Genomic DNA, 24,457 nt, shown 5'->3' with positions numbered 1-24,457 from the left:
TTTTGACAGATGTAACCCTTATAACTCATACAACACTGGTTTCCTTTTGCCCCCTCTCCTCAAAAGACAAAATTCATTTCTGGCCCCAGATAACTCCTATTGATTTTGGCCATTATACATTAGTTTTGCTTGTTCTCAAACATTATGCTTACAGAATCTTACTATCCATATGTACTTTCTTTTTTAAAAACAAACCAAAAAAAATTAATTGTGCTTTAGGTGGCAGTCTACGTAACAAATTGGTTGTCCAGTATATAATTCATGCACAAATTATTCCTTGGCATTGGTTGCAACCATCCCCACCCCCCATTCACACACAGTGTGTTAGCACTCTCCCCATTTCCATTCATCCTGTTTCCCTGAACCCTCCCTGCCTTCTCATCTTAGTTTTTGGCAAGTCTTGCCCCTTTTGGTCTCATGCAGTTGATTGTAATAAGGAACACATTCTTCCTGGCTGCTATTGGTTATATTTTAGACCTGTCTATGTCCTGGTGTGGCGCTGTGGCTTAATGTGCCAGACTGCAAAGCCGTTTGAACTGCAAGGTCGGTGGTTCAAGCTCACCAGGTGCTCCTTGGAAACCTTATACAGTGTCGCTATGGGTTGGAATCGACTTGATGGCACTTAACAACAACAACAACATTGTTTGGCTAAGGAGCTCTGGTAGCATCGTGGTTACAGTTTGGCTGCTAATCTCAAGGTCATCAGTTCAAAACTACCAGTGGTTCCACAGGAGAAACAGAGGCTTTCTGTTCCCATGATGATTTACAGCCTTAGAAACCCTATACAGGGTCACTATGAGTCAGAACTAACTCCATGCACATTATTACGCACACCAGATTATTTGGCTGGGAGGTGGTCGATAGTAATGTCTCCAGGTTAGAAGTTGTTTTAGAGCAAATGTGAGGAACATACACTCTGTGGACCATATGTTGCTGTTGCTGTTGGTAAGTGCTGTTGAGTTGGTTCTGACTAATAGCAACCCTGTATAGGGTTTCTGAGAAGCAGCTGGTAGGCTTAAACTGCTGACTTGTGGTTCACAGTCCAGTGTTGATTCTATAGTGCTACACCAAGAGGCCTTTGGTGATGGTGGTTATGTGCCGTGGAGTCAGTACCAACTCATAGTGACCCTGCATAGGGTTTCCAAGGCTGTAAATCTTTACGGGAGCAGAAAACATCATCTTTCTCCCACAGAACGACTGATAGTTTCAAATTGCTGACCTTGAGATTACAACTCATAACCACAATGCTATTAGAGCTCCTTAGGAGTCCTATGTTGTTGTTGTTGAATGTCATTCATTCGGTTCCAACTCATAGACACCCTGTATAGGGTTTCCGAGGAGTGGCTAATGTGCTTGAACCACCAACTTGCAGTTCAAACTGACCTTGCAGTCCGGCGCATTAACCCACAGCACCGCACCAGGACTCCAATGTTGTTGTTAAGTGCTTTTGAGATGATTCCAACCCATAGTAACCCTGTGTAGGGTTTCCAAGGAGTAGCTGGTGACCTTGAACCACCGACCTTGAAGTTCAAACTGACCTTGCAGTCAAGCACATTAACCCACAACATAACACCAGGACTCTAATAAGGACCGCGAAATCATTGGTGGGGTCCTGCCAAGGCAACAGCTGCCCCAGCCATCACGTTGTTAAGTGCTGTGGGGTTGAAGTGACTCATAGCCACTCTGTATAGGGTTTCTGAGGAGCGGCTGGTGAGCTTGAACCACAAACTTTGTGGTTCAAACCGACCTTGCAGTCCAGTGCTGTATTCTTTGTTGTTGTTGTTAAGTGCCATCTAGTCACTTCCAACCCATAACGATCCTGTATAGGGTTTACGAGGAGCAGCTGGTGAGTTTGAACTTCTGACCTTGCAGTTCAAACTGATGATCTTGTGGCCCAGCACTTATCCTGTGGCGCCACGATAGGATTCTGCTTTAGCCTTTGGTGGTTATGTTCCAACACATAGCGACCCTACATAGGGTTTCGGAGGCTTTAAATCTTAACAGGAGCAGAAAGCCTCATCTTTCTCCTGCCGAATGGCTGGCTGGTAGATTCAAACTGACAAATTTGAGGTTAGCACCCCTACTCGTAACCACTCGTACCAGAGCTTCTACCGCTTTATCCTTTGTTGTTGTGTGCCGTGGAGTCGGTTCCGACTCATAGCGACATTGTACAGGGTTTCCGAGGCTGTAAATCTTTACGGGAGCAGAAAACCTCATCCTTCTCCCGCGGAACCGCTGGTAGTTTCGAACTGCTGACTTTACGGTTCACAGCCCGATTCGTAACCACTTCGCTACCAGAGCTCCGTAAGTGGTGAGTTAATGAAATGTTTGACCAAATATAGCAGGCTAATTTTTAAGTTAACAATTTTGTATGACCTACGAATGAATGTTAATACATTTTGGCAGAAAAAAGGTTCCTGGTATGGCGCTGTGGATTAATGCACCACTGAAAAGCCGTTTGAGCTGCAAGGTTGGCAGTTCAAGCTCACCAGCTGCTCCTCGGAAACCCTATACAGGGTCACTATGGGTTGGAACCAGCTCGATGGCACTTAACAACTACAACAACAACACCCCTGTTTGGGGTCCTGGTGTGGCGCTGTGGGTCAATGAGCTGGACTGCAAGATCGGTTTCGCAAGGTTGACGGATCAAGCTCACCAACGGCTTTTCGGAAACCCTATGTAGGGTCACTGTGGGTCAGAGCCGTCTCAACGGCACTTAGGCACTTAACAACAACAATACCCCTGTTTAGAGTAGTAGTCTTAGGAATTCCCCCATTTTCTTTCAGACCAGTAAAACTGGTTTGTTTTGTTTTATTTTTACTTGAATTTTGTTCTAACCAGGACCTTGTTTTGTATGTGGGAGCTTTAAAAAATTTGTGGAAAAATGGAATTAAAAGATAACGGGATTTTTCCATGACCATTTCTAAGCCCCATCATGTTTTTGTTTAGTATGGTTTCTCCTTGGCCCTGTTGTTGGATATAGACCATTAATTCCTTTTTTATTGCTAACTAGTAGACCACAATTTGTATCTATTTATCCATCACAGACATCTGATTTGTTTTCAAATGTTAATGACTTGTGTTAATGACTTGTATGAATAGTGCTGTGATACACATCTATGTAAATTGTTTTTGTGGACCATCTTTTCATGTGGTGGTGGTGGTATGATGGTGGAGTCAGTGCCAACTTATAGCAACCCTGCGTAGGGTTTCCGAGGCTGTAAATCTTTTTGGTAACAGAAAGCTTCATCTTTCTCCTCCAGAATGACTGGTAACCTTGAGGATAACATCCCGACTCATAACCACTACGCTACCAGAGCTCCTTTTCATTCTTAGTAAATGTCTAACAATAGGAAGGTTGGGATATGGTAAGTGTATGCTAGTTGTTGTTAGGTGCCATCTAGTTGGTTCCAACTCCAACTCATTGCAATCCTGTATAGGATTTCCAAGGAGCAGCTTGAACCACCAGCCTTGTGGTTAATAGTCCACTGTTTATTTTAAGGTACCTCATCAGGACTTCATTAAGTATAATAAAAACTCCAAGACCTATACAACATAGGTTGTTATATGTGACTTAGAGATAATAGAATCAGCTTATTCCTTAATGAATATACATGTTGTTGTTGTTGTTAAGTACCGTTGAGTCGGTTCCGACCCATAGCGACCCTGTACAGGGTTTCCGAGGGTGTAAATCTTTACGGGAGTAGAAAGCCTCATCTTTCTCCCGCGGAGCGGCTGGTAGTTTCGAACCGCTGACCTTAAGGTTCGCAGTCCGATTTGTAACCACTACGCTACCAGAGCTCCAATGAATATACATAGTTTATGTTTTATCATCTTAATAATCTTTAATCACTTTATATTTGTGCATGATATTCATTTATGGTTTTATAAGAGGTATATTGTGGTGGTATAGGATAAGCACTAGACCACAAGTTCAATTTGAACAAGGTTGGCAGTTCAAACCCACCAGCTGCTCCTCGGAAACCATAGATGGTGTTGCTATGACAAATATACATGATAGGTGTATATGTGTGTGAGAGAGCATGTTTTTTCTGGTCCCAAGTGCTTTGTTTGTTCATTTCAATGTTATAAAACAATTTACCTTCTTTCATAAACTTCCATATCTCTGAAAATAGTGCTTTAATGAGGGTGATGGTGGTGCACTGTGGAGCGGGTTCCGACTCATCGCCACGCTGTTTCTGAGGCTATAAATCTGTACGGGAGCAGAAAGCCTTATCTTTTTCCAGCAGAACTGCTGGTAGTTTTGAACTGCTGACCATGAGGTTAGCAGCCTGACTTGTAACCACTATGCTACCAGAGCTCCTTAATACTTTAATAATTGTTACTAATAGTTGCAAATATCTGTATAATTAGTTCATCAATATACTGTCAGTTAAATGAGGAATCCTTTCCTTAAAGTAAAACAGATTTTGGTTTTGAAAAAATTGTGTTTTGAGATATTTGCACAATTCAGTGACAGATTTTAACTGTTCAAGTCTTCTCTACAACTATTTGTTTGTGGGTGACAATCATGTGTGTTGTAAAAATAAATCTTTATAATAACAGTCTCTAATTATTTATTGAATCTGTGGGGTTAGTATCATGTAAACCAGCTAGTGTTTTAGACTACTGGTTAGAAAACAAAAGGAGAATTCTTTTAATGTTCATATGTTCATAGAAGAATTATGTAGTGAGTTAGTTGACAAAATATGTAATCAAAAGTTCTCACCTAGTATTCATATAATACCTTTTTCTCCTTTTGCAATATTTGTCCGTGGATCATTATGTATAATAGCCTAAGGAGATAACAAATTTTTAAAGACTTAGAAAGCAATAAAATACATTTAACACTAAATCTTTAGTGAACATCATTTAATCTTTCTCTGATGCAGAAAGCACTTTATAATTTTATAGCTCCACAGCCTCATTATTGTGAATGCCAGTTATTATATTGGTTAAGAGTAGAAGTAATGGTGAATCAAAAGCATGTGCTATTAGAATGTTAGACTAAGAGAGAGGTTAATGTTTGTTTACCCATATACGTCTGTATTTTAAAATATATCCATTTTTCCCCCTTTCACTATTTTTAATTCACCTAGACTTTTCCCCTACCCTTTTTGACTCTTACTGAATATATACATCATTCTCTTCAGTTTCCTAAGAAAAATACAATTTCAGGCTTTCTCTGTATGAAAACCATGACAAAGTGATTTTATGGCCAGTTCTGAAAGTGACTGAACTTGACAACAATTGTATTTTATGACAACCTCTGCTTTCATGTCCCTAGCCTACTTTTATATCATCTTTTTTTTTTTTTTTAACCCCAAAGATGAACAATTTCCTATCTCTGCATTGGCTGAAAACAAATCCCTTTGCCAGGAAGACATTTAAATGGAGGAGAGTATGCCTCACATAAGTCACAAAAACCTTACCACCTTAACTCTATAATATTCAATTTCTTACTCACCAAGAACCAAAGGCTCTTTTTTTTTTTTTTGTGGTGGTGGTGTTTATAAGGGTTGGGGGAATTAGTATTACGGCACTAAACCAGATTAAGGGGGAATTGCGAATTAGATTTGGTAACAGATGGTGCTGTGGAAATTAAAGGTTCTTTGCGAATGGAAGCGACAGCAGCTTGCCTCTGTTCTCTGTGTCTTTCCCGCTCGAGCACTTGATAGACGGGTATAAATCACAACAATCCTGTCTTGACAGCCAATTTCGAGAATTTGATCTAGTTAAAGACATGGCTTTCCTGCTCCACTCACTGAAACCTGCTTCTATTTTATTTTTGCACAGCACCTTGTCATATTTAGAAAACCAGACTCACCTGCCTCCCCTTAATGAAATTTTTCTTAATTACAGTTTTAGCTCCTTAGTGTTAATTACTTTTCCATTTAGCCTGAATTTTCATCATATCTCTTAGGGATTTTTTTTTCTCCTTATTTTTATCCCCGGTCCTTTTTACTCATGCGTATGCTTTTGTTTTTCCTAAAAAAAAAAAAATTGTTGATAGTAGCTGTTATCACAGCCACTGTTTGAAATCCCAAAGATCAAAACCATGATTTTGAAGGAGAAAGGCTTTCATGAGATGGAGTAAAGTTGCCAAACCAGAAAGCACTCTTAAGAAAGTGCTAGAAGCAATCAGCAAAAATAACAATTATCTCAATAAAATTGTCCCAAAAGTGATTGATAACATTATTGGAGGTGAGGGGTTTAGTGAGCTCTGGTAGCGTAGTGGTTACGAATCGGGCTGCGAACCTTAAGGTCAGCGGTTCGAAGCTACCAGCCGCTCTGCGGGAGAAAGATGAGGCTTTCTACTCCCGTAAAGATTTACACCCACGGAAACCCTGTACAGGGTCGCTATGGGTCGGAACCGACTCGACGGCACTTAACAACAACAGCAACAACAGGGATACTGGCTCCTTCTGTTAAAAGAAACTCAACCGAGTAAAAGAGTAAAAGAGGTGTGTCTTCAGTGTGGCCTAACCAGGTTGTGTCTGTGATGCCCTTGTCCTTGTGGTGGTCTAGGAAATCCGAAGGAGAATGCTGTTTTCATATGTAGAGACTCTAAATAAGAGCCTGAAAATATTGAATAGCTTGTGGGTCATCACATCCAGGCCCAGGAGACAGGATACTAAAGTTGCCTCTTAGAAATTCACATGGCATAGGACTTGCAGCATACCAAGGAAAAGGAAATAAGGAGAAAGGGGAAAATCACTCCAAAAATACAAAGAGAAGATTCTTTGAGCGAGCAACTAACAGTTGGTAGAAATGAAGCTTCCTACTGGCAGTCAAATCAAATGTAGTAACAACTCAACGGCTCCCCGCTGCTTGCTGACAGCGTGGTGTCGCACACTGGGACAAACATTCACTTAAACACTGATTGCGGGGAATTGCCCTTTCTACCAGTGCCTCCCCCCACAACATAATGAGCAAAATCAGAACCATTTCTTGGAAAAGTCAAGAGTCCCTGCTCTCTATGCCTCCTTACCCTCACCCCCACCTCACCCCCGCCCCCTACGCTATTCCCCCAACTCCAAATGATCACTGCTCTATTTGTCCTTTTGTGGCCCACTGGGAGTGATTCCTCTGTTGGGACATTGTTGCTGTGGTTTTGCTGTTAGGTAGTAAGTTGTTTGTGTAGTTTGCTCCTTCTGCAAACACACAAACACACACAGTTATGTTCCTTATGGTGACTGAGTTCAGTAACAATCAAGGAAATAGAAGTTAGTTTGTACAGTAGTGATTGCTCTCAAGGTCTCATCTGAGTTAAAGTGGGGTTTTTATTTGGGTAAATTAAGCATATTTTAGAAAATAAAAATTAGCAGAAGTTAGTTTATAAAGTATGTGGATAAATACCCTCTGCTTATATAATTGAGTCCTGGTGTGGCATTAGCTCCAGACTGCAAAGCTGTTTGAACTGCAAGGTCGGAGGTTCAAGCTCACCAGCTGCTCCTTGGATACCCTATACAGGGTCGCTATGGGTTGGAACCAACTCAACCGCACTTAACAACAACAACTTATAAGTGAAGAAACTGAGTATACCAGTGTTGCCTTAGGACAGGAAGTAACAGATTCAGACTAGATCTCATGTCTCCTCCTTCACCAAATGTAAGAAATGAGAACTTTGCTTTAGCACTTTTAGCAGTTTTTCAGAATGGCAAATACGATTTAGAAACTTATCAACATGTTTGTTTTTGGAATTTTTGTAACAAAGAGCACATCCCTCTGATGACTTCTATTGGTTTTATCAAATTCAGTATCATTGCTGCAGAAAGCCCTTTTCACAGTCCCATCATGCAGTAGAACAAATCCTTCCTTAGTCATTTCCGTGGCATGAATTAAATAAATATATGTGTCTGTTTATGTTTTGGGCCCTTGCCTACAAATGGTGGCTTGGGCCCATTCTCTTTAAGCATCTACTTCTTTTTAAAAAGAGGATCAAAAATGACTTCTTAGAATTAATAAGTAGCTGATGCTGCTCCCCACACTTAAGCTGGACAACACCAGATACCTACAGAATGTAATTGTAACCTCTGCTATCACATATCACCTAAGACCAGCTGCATTTGCATCCAGATGTTAACTACTGCAGACTAAGCTATTAGATTTAAAGTATAAATATAGTTTAACAGCTGGCCAATAGGGAAAGATGTGGTTTATTAGCTCTGATTTTTCTGTGGACCTTTCTCTAATACAGAACTTTTCATGTGTACCTAAAACAATTTTATTTCTGCAATGATTCCTTCTTAGCATTTAGATTTTCTCACCACTGGGTAATTTACCCAATTTCAGAGTACGTTTTACAATTCTACTTCAAGTGAACTAGCCAATCTCTATGGAGGCAGCTGGTTTATTTGTAATTGTCATTGCTTTTACAAAGCATTTGTTTAATGAGTAAAAGGTGACATCCTTACTATACTCTCAGTATCCTAACAGCAAATTCTGATGGTATTCTTATTCTGCATTTCAGTGTAGCAAAAAGAGTAGGGAAGGGAAATTCAGGCAGCCTGAGCTTTCATTGACCTGGATTTGATTTGTGAACTATGTCACTGGAGTATGTGTGGGAAGCATCTATATTCCATTGTAATTTGTAAAGATCAGTGCATAGACTTTCTATGAGCTAAGCATTGGTCTGTTTCTTTTCTAGTGAGTTGCAGTCAAAAAGGTCTTCATTTTGCTGTTAGCCCCCTCCTGTAGTTGTGTTGACTCCTTCTCCAGCATGCTCCTTGACTGCTTGAAAATGGAATTGTCTGAACACAAGAAAACTTTATTGATCCATATTTCTGTTTGAAAGACCAGAGATTTGTAGAAGTAGGAGACTATTTCTTTTCTTTAGAAAGCTTACTGTAGAGGAGACCTGCTCATGGCATAGTAAATCTTCGAAACGAAATAAGTGTTACTTACAGTATATATGGTAGCAAGCTCCATTTTGATGATTTATCTGAAGTGGTTTTTTTTCACCCCATGCTGTACTTCCTTTCACACTGGTGATGTGGCACTGTAGGATCAACACCGGACTACTAACCACAAGGTCAGCAGTTCAAACCCACCAGCTGTTTCTCAGAAACCCTATATAGGGTTCCTATGAGTCCGAACCGATTCAAGGGCACTCAACAATACCAAATCCTTCCTTTCCAGTCCTGGTTTCCATATCTGGACTAGAGCTGTTTCACACTGCCCGTGGGATGGTGGCCTCACCAACATGTGGACATTGGATTATTCAATGATTTGACTCTAAGACACACTATTCTAAAGCCCATCTTGCCCAAAGACCTTTGGTTCTTGGAGGGTGGCACCTTTGGTTCTAGGAGGGTGGCTTGTGTAAGGTCAGAAATATTCTTGAGAATAAGAGATAAAGTGCATGTTTTGTCATCGGTTGTGCCTCTAAGTTTCTGACTAGGCATTTCTAGAGATTCCTTTTAAGCATAGGTATCATGTAGTCGGCGTTTCTGAGAATATAGTTAATTAAGTTGCATTAGGGCAAATATACACACTTGTTAAAACGCTTAATTTGCCTCAATAATATTGATTACATGGCAGAAGTTTGTTTAAACGAAATGTTCCCCCCCCCCCACTGTTACAGTCCTTGAGTGCAATCTGCTTAATAGCCATCATCAGTTAAATATCATGTTAGTTATAAAGTAATGTCATAAGAATTGATTTGGGCTTGGCAGTGGAGGGGAGCTCTCCCTTCAAAGCCCGTGTAGATTATTAGCCGAGTTTTGAGCAGAATCATGGTTCATATAAACTGTGTATATTTTATAGACTTATAGCTACTCTCGAATACATGAGTGCCCATTATATTAAAGAAAAGCTCAGACAGTTAATTATGCAAAACATCATATATGCAATTACCCAGCATTGTTATGCATTTAGCAGCTTTATTGATCTACCACTCTCTTACTTACTGTATTTAAAGCTATAAACAGGGGATGCTCACCTCCAGATTGAAATAGGTCCAAGAAAACAAGCTAAGGATAAATTACACCACTAAGCATCTCTGCATTAGATCGAATCCTTAAATACAGAACCTGTCAGCAATCATAATGTGCAACACATTGCGATCTCACAGGGCCATTTCTTCCTCCATTAATAAAGTTTATCAACCAGGAAGCCTAACAAATAACTTGGTAATACAAATTGAAGCAACTGCAGTTCTCTACATCCAAAAGAGTCTAAAAGAGCTCTGGTAGCTTAGTGGTTACAAATTGGTTACTAACCTCACAGTCAGCAGTTTTGAAACTACCAGCTGTTTCATGGGAGAAAGATGAGGCTATCTGCTCCCGTAAAGATGTATAGCCTTGGACACCCTGCATAAGGTCGCTATGAGTGGGAACCGACTCAACAGCATATAACCATCACCACCACCACAAGAATCTAGCTAACTTGCAAGGCTATCAGGAGGGGTATCTATCTTGCATGTTAATAGTGAAACAGCACACTGATGTATCTACATCAGTATCCAGTGATGCTTACCACTCACCCAGCATTTGTTAAACAAGCTTTACACTCTAAGTATATTCTCTCACCTCCATATTCTCTGGCCTTCATTGCTGGCAATGAATATTTTGCATTCCCTGGTCGTTGTTTTAGAAATATTGGCATGGAGGTGTAGGACTTAATAGGTTGAGTGACCAACCATTTTTGTTTGCCTAGGACTAAAGAGTTCCCAGGACATAGGACTTTTCAGTGTTGATCAACCTAGAACAAATTTGAATTAAAAAGAACCATTGAAGTCTAGGACCCGAAAAGCAGGATTTCAGCCAGATCCTTTTTGGTTATATTATAGTCATTAGGCTTGAAATTTTGATTCATGGAACACTTTCCTTTCAATGACTGGCTAGAAACAAACTGAAATTCTAATTTATTTGCCCTACATTTCCTGGTTTAGGGGAATGAACAGACTTTTTACAGAGTTAGAAAGTTTTCAGCTTGATTAGGGTCTCCCGTTGAGCAAAATACTTCCTTGTCTCTACATTTTTGATTAGCAATGAGGGTTATCAGCTTTGGGGATAGCTGTTTGCTTGCTCTTGTTCTTGATGGACAACATTGGAAAAAGCCTTTTGGATGAAATTCATCAGTTATTTATTCAAAGAATCCGGAAAAGCAGTTTTACCAAATCACTGTGTTCCCGCTACATAGAAATCGGCCCCATTTAGACTGGCCTCAATGTATATTAAAGAAGGCCTGAAATTATACTTAAGTGCATTTGCTTATGTGTGTATGTGTGTTTTAATCTTTCTGAACATATGGGTCAGGATTTACAATTCTTTCTTTACAATTAATGATCTCCTTCTGTTAGGTTAACAAGGCAGACCTTAAGATATTTCTTATTAAAAGAAAAAATCCTTTCTCTTCCTTCCCCAACTAAGCCAGTGTACCTTAATGCAATGATGATATGTTAGACCCAGCAGTTGTCAAAGCATCGTATTACCGTGATGCCATAATGACACCCTGTCTCTGTAAAGTAGTCATGTTTTCTCAAATCACACGTTGCACCGTTGATTTCTGACATGACACTTCATTTGGTTCCTTTCCCTTTCTTCAGCATCACCATTCTCTGACAATAGCAGCTGGTGCCCATTTTGTTACTAAGTGATTCACATTTTGCCACTTTACGAGAGTGCAATTAGTTGAAGCAGGGGGGGATAAAAAAGCTCATTGTAAAGTAGCACGCTTGAAGTTATAACTCAGGCTTCACTGGGAGCTGCCGGGGTCATAGGCTCTGAAGGCTGTGCCTCAGGGAGCTCCAGCATTAGTCTTGGAGGTTTTCTTCTAAAAGCGTTTCAAGAAAGAAACCAAAAAAACTATCAGCTAATAAAAACCTTTTATGTTTTTTTTTTCCTTAACCCAACAATTGAATCTGGTGATTTTGAAAGGTAGAAAACTACCCAATCCATCTAAGTTATTCCTGTCCACACAGCTAGTGATTAGGTGGTGGGGCTTGATAACCTTTCTCTCTCTAATGCCAAAATTTGATAATTCCATCAGAGAAGCTGGGGAGGCACTTATTCCTTTGTGTTTGTAAACTTGCAGGTTTATTGGCTTCAGTGTCCTAATATGAAAAGAAAAAAGGATATTAATTTATCTACTATGGAATTCATAGTGGTGATGGGTACATTTTCAGGCTTTTAAGGATGACAAAGAAGAAAATAAAGTGGTGATGTTTTTAGTGGACAGTTATTTAATCCTATTAAGATGTCCATTTCTGGTTGTTGTTGTTATGTGCCGTGGAGTCGGTTCTGACTCAGCGACCGTGCACAGGGTTTCCGAGGCTGTAAATCTTTCTGGGAGCAGAAAGCCTCATCTTTCTCCCGCGAAACAGCTGGTAATTTCGAACTGCTGACCTTGCTGTTTGCAGCCTGATTTCGTAATCACTATGCTACCAGAGCTACCATTACTGGTAGGGGTATAATAAAAGTTTCAAAAGCTCTTGCAGTAGAATAAAAGTCAGGATGGTCTCAGAAGACTAACATTTGCATGTTCTTTGTAATAATTTTATGTACCCTTTGTCAGTATGGAAATAAAGTGACAAATAAGTTCAAGTTCTATGTACAGTTCGTTTGGTGGAATACAGCTGTTTGTAAAGAGCTTGTATTTTGACTAAAAGGTTAATAATATGTAAGTTTATTAAGCGTAATCGCACCAACAGCATACGCCAGAAGAATTGGATAAGCTGAGGTCTCTTTTGTGAAATGTAGACCCCCTTGGCCATCTAAGTTTTTATTAAGTACCATGGAGTCCGTTCCAACTCACAGAGACCCTGTACAGGGTTTCCGAGGCTATAAATCTTTGCAGGAGCAGAACACTTCATCTTTCTCCCGTGAAACGGCTGGTAGTTTCGAACTGCCAACCTTGTGGCTAGTAGCCCGATTCATAACCACTACGCTATCAGAGCTTCTCAAACAGGTAGTTTTCAGACTCTTGGCAGTTCCTTCCAAATCACCCATTTATCAGCATGTAGATAAAATCTCTACAAAACAGCTAATGGTGATCTAACTGGACTTTTCACTTGCAAATTATTTTCTTGTTTTCCACAACAGTCATAATTTTGATTCTCTATTCGTTTCTGTAGTTCACTTTTTTTCTCTCTCTCTCTCTTCACGCACAAAAACACAATAAATTAAATTTCCAAAACTACATTTTTAAATACTCAAGCAATTAAGTCATTTTATTTCTCTGATCCTTAGTATCTGAAACTAAAGATTAATTTTACCCTCCTGTCCCCTTAGTTAGGCTAGAAAACACGTTTAGCCTATGTTGCAGTTTTGATAAACAGAATTATTTGAGACTGTATTGTAGACTGTTTTGAAAATGCTTTTGAAAGCACTGAAATTTCCCTAGCCTCAGGAAGGCTGTTAAATCCTTCATATTTCGTTTCTTATATAGAAACTAAATGTTATTCTTGACAGTTATTTCTGTTTGCCTCTCCAGTTTAGTCTCAGAGTGTTCAATGAGTGGAGGCTTTTGAAACGTATTGGATGTAGCTGCATGCACCCTTGTGTTTCTCATCATTTCTATTTAAAAAAATAATGAAATAAAAGCAACTGTAGTAAGGCTTTAAAATAAATATTTCCCACTGTCGTCCCCCTCCCATGTTATTTCTATTCATCATTCTTAACTAAATTTAGATTTTTATTAATCCAATGTGACCGAAAATTTCTGCATTAACAGGACAATGTGGAATTGGGCTTATTCTCTTTGGCTACAGATAAAGCCATCATCTTGAAAATGGCTCTTTCTGACAAAAAGGTGTTCTTTTGAAATAAAGTCTTATTCACTACATTCCTCTTAGAGTTAATGTGAATTTTAGTGCCTCTAATTTTAGATTGAAGTGAAGTCTAGAATAAAACCCACCAGCTGACAATTGAATTTATAGATAGTTGTGAATATTTCAAGCTTGAATAATAGAGCTGTAGAGTTTCAGAGACAGAGAGGGAGAGAATTAAGACCCGCTGTAGTTTTAGGGTATAATGTATTGGTGTCTAGGAAGTGTAGTGAGCTAAGTAGTAATTAGGAGGCAACTGTGTTCTTTCAGAGGTTCTGTTTAGGCATCATTCTAAACCCAGAATAGGATAGCTCTGTACCCGGTGTAGTGGCCTCTTTGTGTTCATGGGTAAGGTGTCGATGTAATTGCTGAGAAATCAAAGCAATATACAAGGGTAAGTCAAACGCTACTAGCTTTCCATTTCCTACAGGCACAGGTTGATTCTAAACAGAATGTATTTAATTATGTCTCTGAGATCTGTGGATGGCTGCAGACAAGTTTTCTCAACAGTACACTTGTCTTAGTCTCTTAATTTAAAGTGCCATAAAAAAAAAAGTCCATTCAGAACTGTAGATTCTGAAGGGATATACCGATAGAGTTGATTTCAAGGCAGAGAAGTCATCTCAGAAGGTTATGGTGATTATTTTGGGGGACTCCGAGGAGGTAGTCTTGATAGATTGTCTCAATTCTTGATCGATTTTTCTAGGAATGTGTTACATCACAACACCATCTCACACTTCTAGAGTAGCGATGGCCATCTTCCCCATCAGGTTTCTTTTTGTTTCCAAAGCTCAAAGAACATAGAAAAGGAACAAGATTTGAGTCCCTCAAAGATGCCCAAAATGCCCCTTTGACCTCGTATAAATTGAAGAGTGGAGTCCTAGTGTGGTGTTGTGGGTTAACGCGCTGGGCTGCTAAGTCCATTTGAGCTGCAAGTTTGCTGTGTCAAGCTCACCAGCCACTCCTCGGAAACCCTGTACAGGGTCGCTGTGGTTCGGAACTGACTTGATGGCACTTTACAACAACAACAACAAATTGAAGAGTACAGAATTCTTCAGGGATGGGAACACCACCTTCAGAATTGTATAGCTCTAGATGGGGCGGGGGGAGAGTATGCTGAGAAATAATAAAGTCACATTTTGATATTTTTGGTTATGAAAGGCTTCTTTGATTTTGTAACAATACTATTGATTTACTCTCCTATCTCTGGATGTGCCACCTCTCCTCCTTCTTACTTAACTTGCAAAAAACAAAACCAAAATTTGTAAGCACTGTGTTAAAAACTCTGTTGATTTCAAGACATTTGTGCGCTGAAATTTGGAGTCAGACCTGAGTTCAGGTCCTGGTTTCACCACTTCTTAGCTGTATAGTATTCTATGAAATTGTGTAACCTTTGAGGCTAAAGAGTAATACCTCACTCAGGGTTGTTTTAGGGATTGTAAAGTGCTCGATTCAGTGCCTGACATGTAACCAATACTTGATACCCAGTCATTTAGCAATTTCCATTCGGCTAAAGATAGCAATTGAGGAAGTAGTAGTCTGAGTAGAAATATATGCAACTTAGATCACAAAACCGGTTTATTCTCTTATAGTCCAGCAGCCATATCTTGGTTAAAACATACTGTCCCTCCTGAAAAACTTCCTTGGCAGCTTGTACTTCTGGAATGTACCGGCTTCCATGGAAGTTATTGCAGAGATAGGGGTTGAGATTTTTGAACGAGACAGCTGACAGGGGAATTCCCCCCACCCTCCTTTTTTTTTCAGGGACTTTTACAATATGATACTGGCGTGTAAACATTTAGTGACTCAACAAATTACTACTCAATAAATGGTAGAGTGATTTCTGACATTGTTCCTTACAGTGTTCTAATTTTAGAAACCCATGAGACAAAGTCTTATGGGAAGAAAATCAGATGAGAGTGATCATAGATGTTATAGGAAAAGAGAGAGAGAAAAGCAGGGGTGGGGGCTGAAGAGAAATTGGTAATCTTTGTGATCAAGCAGCTTGTAGCAACACTCTTCGGGAGGAAAGAGGAAAAAAATGGGTGCCTTGTGGGCAGACGGTGAAAGAGTTAATTGTCATAGCTGTGAGAAATTCAATGCCAGGGAGAGACAAGGAGAGCAACCATGTTTTAGTACCCTAATAACTTCTAACTCTAGTCTCAGATCATAATGTATGTGCGAGCAGTCCAGTAATTATAAGGTAATAAGTGAAGTGGCGGTGTAAGTGCTCTAAATTAAAAGGAATCTGCAGGACTGTTGTAAGTCAGTGCCGACCCGCTTTCTTTCAAACGTTGACTTGAGGAAAGTGCTTAGCCCAGAGTGCAAGCAGGGAGACAAGGAGAGCGATCTATTAATTACAACACTTGTTAACAGTGACGGGGATAAGGCAGCAGATGCAGAAGGGAGAGGCTGTCGAACGTAGTTCAGACTGGTGAGGAGATATTTTTTCTTCCACTAGTTCTTGAGAAAAGGACAACACAAATAGGTGATCGAAAGTAAGATGATATTTTTGTGAATGTCTCCTTCCCATTTGCTTCCTTTACATCCTGATATAAAAGGCAAAAGAAGAAACAAAAATAGAACACAACTTCCAAAGTGAAATCTATTTGTTGAGAGCCAAATTCTTTCCTCAGTGCTTTGCTCTTGAGACTGTCTTCTTGCAACAGTTATGAAGTAAATATTCCTGTTTGGAAATTCTGTATTTCCCTTTGTTTTAATGCAACACAGAACAGTGTGGGAAGGAGGAGAGGGATGAGAGCTTGAAATCTGTGCAATGATAAAACATCATTAGATTTATAGTGAAAAAGATAATTGCATACTGTTGGTTATACTGTGTCTACTCCCCCAAATTCTAGTGAATGACCATTACCCAGTGGGATTCCCATAAATCAACTTTCCACTGGGAAGCAATTATCTAAGTCTCTTTCTTACCTGTCACCTCTCGCTTCTATAGTGGGCCATCAGAAGGTTCTTAAGACTTTACTAAAAGGGGTTTTGCACTATGACCAAATAGAAAGAAAATAGGACCAATTATATCTTTTCATCTTATTACCTTTTCAGAAATTCAATCACTTAGAGGCCCAACAAGAAGGAAGGTTGATGTGTTTTTTTCTAGATGAGAGAGCTAGTTTGTCAGATTAGATGCTTCATCATAGTTCCTTTTAGGATATATGATGTTAAAAGACAAAAAAAATAAAGAGGGAACCATCACAAATCTCATTCTTTTTTCTGGATTAAAATTGATATATTTCTACTTTGTTGAATGTAAAGTGTCAGGTTTATAGACCCACTGTTATACTAAAGGGTTAAGTGGATTTTACTGGTCATCTCTTAAACAATGGGAAATCACACATGTACAAACACACACATATTTATTAATCAATGCTGGTGATCATTTCACTAAGTCCTGTAAGCTCCAGGAAATCATCTATGATGTTGGGTAGGATTTTATACTTGTATATTGTCAAATGGCTGTGAAATAGAGCAATTTAAATAAAGGAAGTGATTGGAGGATATATTCCCTATGTGTCTTCGTCAGATCAATAAAAGACACAGTTATGCTTATGGAAGCGTGCTGACAAACAGTAATTACAGAGCTGAGGAATCATCTCTGCTGCCCTGACACTAAAAGTTGGATTCAACTGATAATAAAATGCTTGTAGCTTCAGAACATGGAAGGTAAACTGGAGGGGATATTAATGAAATTTTAGAAATGACGAGAACTTTGCAAATCACTGCCTTTTCCATTGATAAATATAGCATTCAGAAAGTTGATTCAGATATTAACAGTGGTTCATGAAGAGAAAGGTAAAAGAAAAGGAATTGGACCCTTTAGAGCTTTTGTTTATGGCCTGTCTGGGCATTTTGATGTAACCTCGCAATGCCCTTATGCTGATTACCGTCTTGTAGAACAAGAGATATTGACTAGAGCATGAATGATGTGTGGTCCCTAGTCCTTAGGAAGTACTCTCAAAGAGCGATGTCTTTAACATACAAATTCTTCCATTTTTTTTCTCCCTTTCCCTTTCTGTATTTATTTGCCATTTTTTTGTTTTTACCTCTTTGGCTGTCTATGTTTAACACTTGTCTTCTCTTTTTCTCTCTGTATCCCTAAATTTCAGGCTTCTCTGCAGAATGTCAAACAAAGATCGACACATTGATTCCAGCTGTTCGTCCTTCATCAAGACGGAACCTTCTAGCCCAGCCTCCCTGACGGACAGTGTCAACCATCACAGCCCTGGTGGCTCCTCAGACGCCAGTGGGAGCTACAGTTCAACCATGAATGGCCATCAGAACGGACTTGACTCTCCACCTCTCTATCCTTCTGCTCCTATCCTAGGAGGGAGTGGGCCTGTCAGGAAACTTTATGATGACTGCTCCAGCACTATCGTCGAAGATCCCCAGACCAAGTGTGAATACATGCTCAACTCCATGCCCAAGAGACTGTGTTTAGTGTGTGGTGACATCGCTTCTGGTTACCACTATGGGGTAGCGTCCTGTGAAGCGTGCAAGGCGTTCTTCAAGAGGACAATTCAAGGTTAGTGTTGGACCTGGGATTACCCTGTCCCCCTCCCAACCTCATTTGATGATGCTAGTTTTCTTCTCGCTAGTTTTTATCCTTGTCAGTCAAATCTCACAGTCTTAATAGTATCTTTAACTAAAAATGGTGTCCTTGCATGATGTTGATGGTTAACACCCTCAGCTACTAATCAAAAGGTCAGTGGTTCCAATTCCCCCATGGGTGGCTAGGAAGAAGGTCTGGTGATGTACTTATGATAAATCAGCCATTGAAAATCCTATGGTGCACAGGTCTACTCGAACACGTGCTTGGGTCACCATGAGTCAGAGCTGACCCAGTGGCAAGTGAGTTGATTATGAAATAGATACAGATTATCACTGACAGTAGAGACGTCCCCACATACGCTCCCACCCTATCAATATACCCTCACTATTAAATCCTAATGGCAAAATGAGAATAACCTTTGTGTGGAGTTTTAAAAAACACAGCTATTATTAGAGTGATGTTTGCCAATAGAGTAAATGAACAAATGTATTAATTGTACTATTTTTCCCCGTTGGCTCTTCTTATATGTGCATGGATGTAATACTTTAGAATAGTGGTTCTCAAATTAAATTGTACATCAGAATCACCTGGAAAACCTGTTATATCACAGATTGCTAGGAACCAGTCCTGGAAATGCAGATTCATTAGATCTGAGGGAGTTGGAGAATTTGTATTTGTAACATTTCCCCAGGTGGTGCTGGCCCTGCAGATCCATAACCATATGTTGAGAACCACCTTTTATCTAGTGACACAAAAGGTTTAAGCACTTAGCTGCTGACTTGAGAGGTTGATGGTTTGAATCCACCCTGTGTTTCCACAGAAGAAAGATCTGGTGATCTACTTTCACAGATGACAGACAAGAAAACCTACAGGGCAATTCTCTTCTGTCATGTAGATTGCTGTGAATCAATCGATGCAGTGCTACCCAACAATAGCAACTTTTAACAATCCCATTTTTAATGAATTAGTATAGAAAGTCAGTGAAATTACATCTAATTACAAAATAGAATTTTTTCTCCAACATTTGTGCCAGATATATTCCAAACCTTAATCAGTCTCTAAATTTAGAAATAATTTTATTAGTTCCTACATAAAATGTTGAAAAAGATTATGATAGGAATTTGTGTATGCCTTCTCAGACTCATCCTGAAATACAGAACTCAGTTCATGGTAGAAAGCTATAACCTTTCACATGGTATAACTCAAGGAGCACAGAATTTTTTGAGGAACGGTTAGAGAGATGGAAACATCACCTTCAGAAACGCATAGACCTAGACTAGAGAATAGGTAGAGTCCTGAAGTGGTGCTGTGGAATAAAGCACTGGACTGCAAGGTCGGTTTGAACCACAGGTCAATGGTTCAAACTCACTGCCTTCCTTGGGAGCCCTATACAGGGTCCCTTATGAATCAGAACCAACTCGACAGTATTTAATGACAACAAAGTAATCATGGCTTTACTTTTTGATAGTTTGTAGCAGTACTTTTTGACTTAACACTTTCATGTAATTATTGTTTTCACTGATAGCAAGCTTATGTATAACAGAACAAAATGCTACCTAGACTGCCTCACCTTCGCTATCGCTATGTTTGAGTCCCTTTTGCACGACTGGGTCATTCCATCCCATTGAGGATCTTCCTATTTTTTTGTTGACCCTTCTACTAAATCTAGTGTCATTCTCTAATATTGGTCCCTCCCAATGACACATCCTTGCTTCTCAGGATTAGTCTGACTGTACTTTTTTCTAATATTCTTTGCCAACACCATTTTTAACACTTAAAAGACTTTTTTTTTGCAGCATATGTGCCCATTCCATCCATGGTCATTGATTGTTATTCCAAGTGAAATTAAATCCTTGACAACTTAAATTTCTTTACCAATAAATATGTATTCTGGTAGAAATGTATGCATGCTTCACTTTTCTAGATCCCTTGTGATATATATTTTTATGCACTCTTAAAAGAAAGTGGAGGAAAAAGAAGAATATCATTTATTGAGAATCCATGTTGTTGTAAAGGGTCGTCAAGTTGGTTCTGACTCATAATGACCTTGTATAGGGTTTCTGAGGAGCAGCTGGTGGGTTTGAACAGTCAACCTTGTGGTTCAAATTGACCTTGCAGTCCAGTGGATTAACCCACAGTGCCATACCAGGAATCCTGAGAATAAATTTTGTTGTTGTTAAGTGCCATCGAGTCGGTTCTGATCTATAGCAACCCTGTGTAGGATTTCCAAAGAGTAGTTGGTGAGCTTGAACCATAAGTACTTGTGGTTCAAACCAACTTTGCAGTCCAGCACATTAACCCACAGTGCCATACCAAAGAATACTTGAGAATACATAGAAAGCACTGGTAATTATGCTCAGTGATTTACAAAGTCTACATTCTTTACAACTAGTTGTGATCACAAGCTTGTCTTTTTACCTGTCAGTAGATTCTTAACCAAGGAGCTTTGGTAGCGTAGTGATTACTAATCGGGCTGCTAATCTCACGGTCAGCAGCTCAAAACTGCCAGCTGTTCCGTGGGAGAAAGATGAGGCTTTCTGCTCCCGTAAAGATTTACAGCCGTGGAAACCCTGTACAGGGTTGCTTTGAGTCAGAACCGACTCCATGGCACATAACAACAACAACAAGGTTCTTAACCATCACAGTCTATTAGAATTTCCTAGAGAGCTAGCAACACTTTTTAAGACAATTCTTACATAGCAGAGTAGCTATTTAAGCACAGTTCTTATAAACGTGCATGTTTTATCTGAAGAACATAAAATCAAGCTAAAGTGGAATAATATATATGAATTAGCTAAACATTTTAATAGCTGTATCTTCATATTTTGGGTATTATTATAATAAAACACAAGTAAAATTAATTTCACCTTTTTACTAGTGTTTTGTTATAAACATTTTTAGTCTATCTTTATTTTCTATACATTACTCAAATCTATAAAACAAAGATCTTAATCAGGACCAATTGTTAGGGTTGGAAATGTAAAGGTAGACGTTTTATAGCAAGGAAGGGAGTGATTCACTTTCCAGTCTAGGAGCAGAGGTCCCTAGGACCATTAATGGAGAAGAGTGGAGTGTGGGACCCTACCCAGAGAAGCATTGATGCCTGAGATTGAGGCAGAGCGATGGAGCAGCTGGGAACTTTAGATCCAGAGAGGGAGAGGGACTGTGTGCTGAAGACTGTGTGTGGGGGTGGGTGGGGGTGGGTGGGGGTGCGGGTGGAGAGAGATAGGGGGAGTGTAGGGGGCAGGCTTGCAGGGTATATACCCTTTGGTTGGTTGATGATGCATGGAGGGGATTGTAACCATGACAATGAAATGATATACGGAAGAATGAATGTAAAACTAACGTTTTCCCATGTGAACTATCACATAACTCACAATAAAACATTAAACAAAACAAAACAAACAAAAAAGCAAACAAAGACCTTAATACCTACCTCATGGAATGCTTAAGGATTACATAAAATGTAAAATCCTATGTAGCATGTCTACAAGGGGGCTTCAGAAAGTTCATGGAAAAAAACCACTATTTTTTCATTCCATTTTGCTGTGAACTTTCTGAAGCCCTTTTGTTTATGCAAAGCTTTGTTTCAGTATTAACATTTGAAAAAAGATCTTCAGCCCATTAACTAACATTGTAAAACTTGAAAATGAAAACACAATTCAAGTCATTGCGTTGTTGTTACCAGCCATTGCTCTACATATTATAATGCCTGGTATGGTGCTGCAGGTTAATGTGCTAGACTGCAAGCTCAATTTGAACCACAAGGTTGGTGATTCAAGCTCACCAACTTCTCCTTGAAAACCCTGTACAGGGTCGCTATGAATGAGAAGTGACTCAATGGTACTTAACAACAATAACATGGTTATTATGGTGTCTTGATATAGTGCTGTAGGATAATGCACTGGACTGCCAGATAACTTTGGATCACAAGGTCAGTGGTTCAAGCTCACCAGCCACTCCTCTGAAACCCTATACAGTGTCGCTATGAGTCAGACTTGACTTTACAGTACTTGACAACTACAACAATGGTTTATTATAGATTACTAGTGTGGTACTATAGGATCAGCACTGGACTTCAAACCATACAATCAGAAGTTCAAACCCACCAGCTTCCCCTCGGAAAGCCTATACAAGGTCATTATGCATCGGAATTGTCTCAACGGCACTTAACAACAACATAGTTTAGTACATGTAGGAGTCCTGGTGTGGTACTGTAGGATCAGCACTGGACTATTAATCATAAGGTCAGTGGTTCAAACCCACCAGCTACTCCTCAGAAATCCTATACAGGATTACTATTAGTCAGAACAAACATGATGGCACTTAACAACAACAGTGGTTAAGGAATATCTAAAATTTAAACTGTTATTTTATTAGCTTAGTTTACACAGCTCTAGGGTAACTGTACAAAGATAAGCAGTTGTTTTGGAGTAAATTAAGTAGTACTGCATATGCTTATATAAGCAAGAGGTTCTCCATGTGGAAAATACTCCCATTGACTCAACAAATATTTACTGAGAACCTACTATGAGCCAGTAAGCCTGCTGGCTGGAGTTGCTTATCAACATTTTAATAAACCTGTGTTTCTAAAGGTCTGTAAATTAAAGTGGATTCCTTATACAAATATCTCCTTCCTTAGGAGAAGACACTTTTTTTTTTTAAATAATTGTTGTTGCTGTTAAGTGTCATTAAGTTGGTACCAACTTACAGTGACTCTGTCTAGAATTTCTGAGGATTGCCTGGTGATCTTGAACAGCTGACCTTGCAATTCAAACTAACCTTGCAGACCAGTGCATTAACCTGCAGTGCCATACCAGGACTCTTTTTATTTTTTTCATAGTGGAAGTGTAAAATTCTTTAGTCCTTTTATGCTGTGTAAAGATCAATTAACTATGTGAAAATATTTCTCATTTTTTTTTACATCAGATAACTTAAATATTAATAGCTGTACAATTGCTATTTACTGTAAAAGAACTGGAATAGAATCATTGGAAGTCTTTAAGATGCTGAAATTCTACCAAAAGCTTAGTAGAGCACAGCACAGGGTGATTCTTGGCATTGATGTATAGTGCTCAGTTTTACTCCATATTGGAGAGAGAGCGAGTTTCAGGGATTTTGAGCAGGAGACAGAGATGTCACTGTCCAGATTAGCACTCTGGACTAGCCTACCTGGCTGTGCTTGTTGCTGGCAGCTGGGCCGCACTCAGTAAGACGACCCAGGTAGTTACATCATCACACTGTGGTGCTCACTTAGTCCCCAAAAAGGCAGTCAGGCAAATAAAGGGATTAAATTGTGAAAGTATAATGTAATAATTAGGACAGTAATTATAAGGAAGATTGGAACAACCCCTTCTTTTTGTGGCCAAATAGAGATACTGATTGAACTCCAAAGATGTTCTAAGTGACCAGAGCATATTGTATCATCACACTCGGTTTTCCCCCCATCGGATTCTGAAGAGGCCAAAGAATCCTTTCTCATGCCTTCAGGCCACACTGCAGACAAACTGTCCTGGACACAGTCTTCTCCCCTTTTCAACCTAAATATCTTTAGGGAAGAAGAAGGGATTAATCAGATTACCTTTTGAACAAGTTTTTCCAGTGTCTCATAAATCTTATTGCCAGGATAAGTGTGAATTCAGCCTCACCTGGGTTTGTCTCCTTTCTCATTGAATTGATATATGCCATAGACATATATGGAGTCTTGGTGTGGTGCTGTAGGATCCCTACCGGATGGCTAACCATAAAGTTGGTGGTTCAAACCCACCAGCTGCTCCTTAGAAACCCTGTACAGGGTAGCTATGAGTCAGAACTGACTTGACGGCACTCAACAACAACAAAAACATAGGTACATATGAGTCTTGGTGTGGCGCTGCAGGTTTGGGACTTGGTGTGGGACTGCTAAGAACAAGGCTGGCAGTTCAAACCTATCAACCGCTTCTTGGAAACCTTAGACAAGGTCACTATGAGTCAAATCCAACTCAATGATACTTAACAACTACAACAATATAGGCCCCGTCTAGGATTTCCAAGGAGCAGCTGATGGGTTTGAACTGCTGACCTTTCAGTTCAAACCGACCTTGCGGTCCATCCAGTGCCACACCAGGACCTCGTATATA

At 39.6% G+C, this 24,457-nt stretch overlaps 1 protein-coding gene across 3 annotated transcripts in view; it reads left to right on the top strand.

The window, feature by feature from the left end:
• LOC102824254 (estrogen-related receptor gamma-like) overlaps positions 1-24,457 on the top strand; it is an 812,051-nt gene that overhangs the window by 558,706 nt on the left and 228,888 nt on the right. For 2 of the 3 annotated variants that reach the window (XM_006869693.1, XM_006869692.1), the window contains one exon: positions 17,896-18,311. The exons of the other annotated variant lie outside the window; for it this stretch is intronic. In XM_006869693.1, coding sequence (XP_006869755.1) covers positions 17,909-18,311 — 403 coding nt within the window. In that variant the 5' untranslated portion in view covers positions 17,896-17,908. The remainder of the gene's footprint in view (positions 1-17,895; positions 18,312-24,457) is intronic. 3 annotated transcript variants of the gene reach the window in all.

Source organism: Chrysochloris asiatica, unplaced genomic scaffold, assembly GCF_000296735.1.
Source record: "Chrysochloris asiatica unplaced genomic scaffold, ChrAsi1.0 scaffold00133, whole genome shotgun sequence".
NCBI lineage: Eukaryota > Metazoa > Chordata > Mammalia > Afrosoricida > Chrysochloridae > Chrysochloris > Chrysochloris asiatica.
The sequence above is the reverse complement of the archived record's forward strand: the minus strand, read 5'-3'. Positions and strand labels throughout refer to the sequence as shown.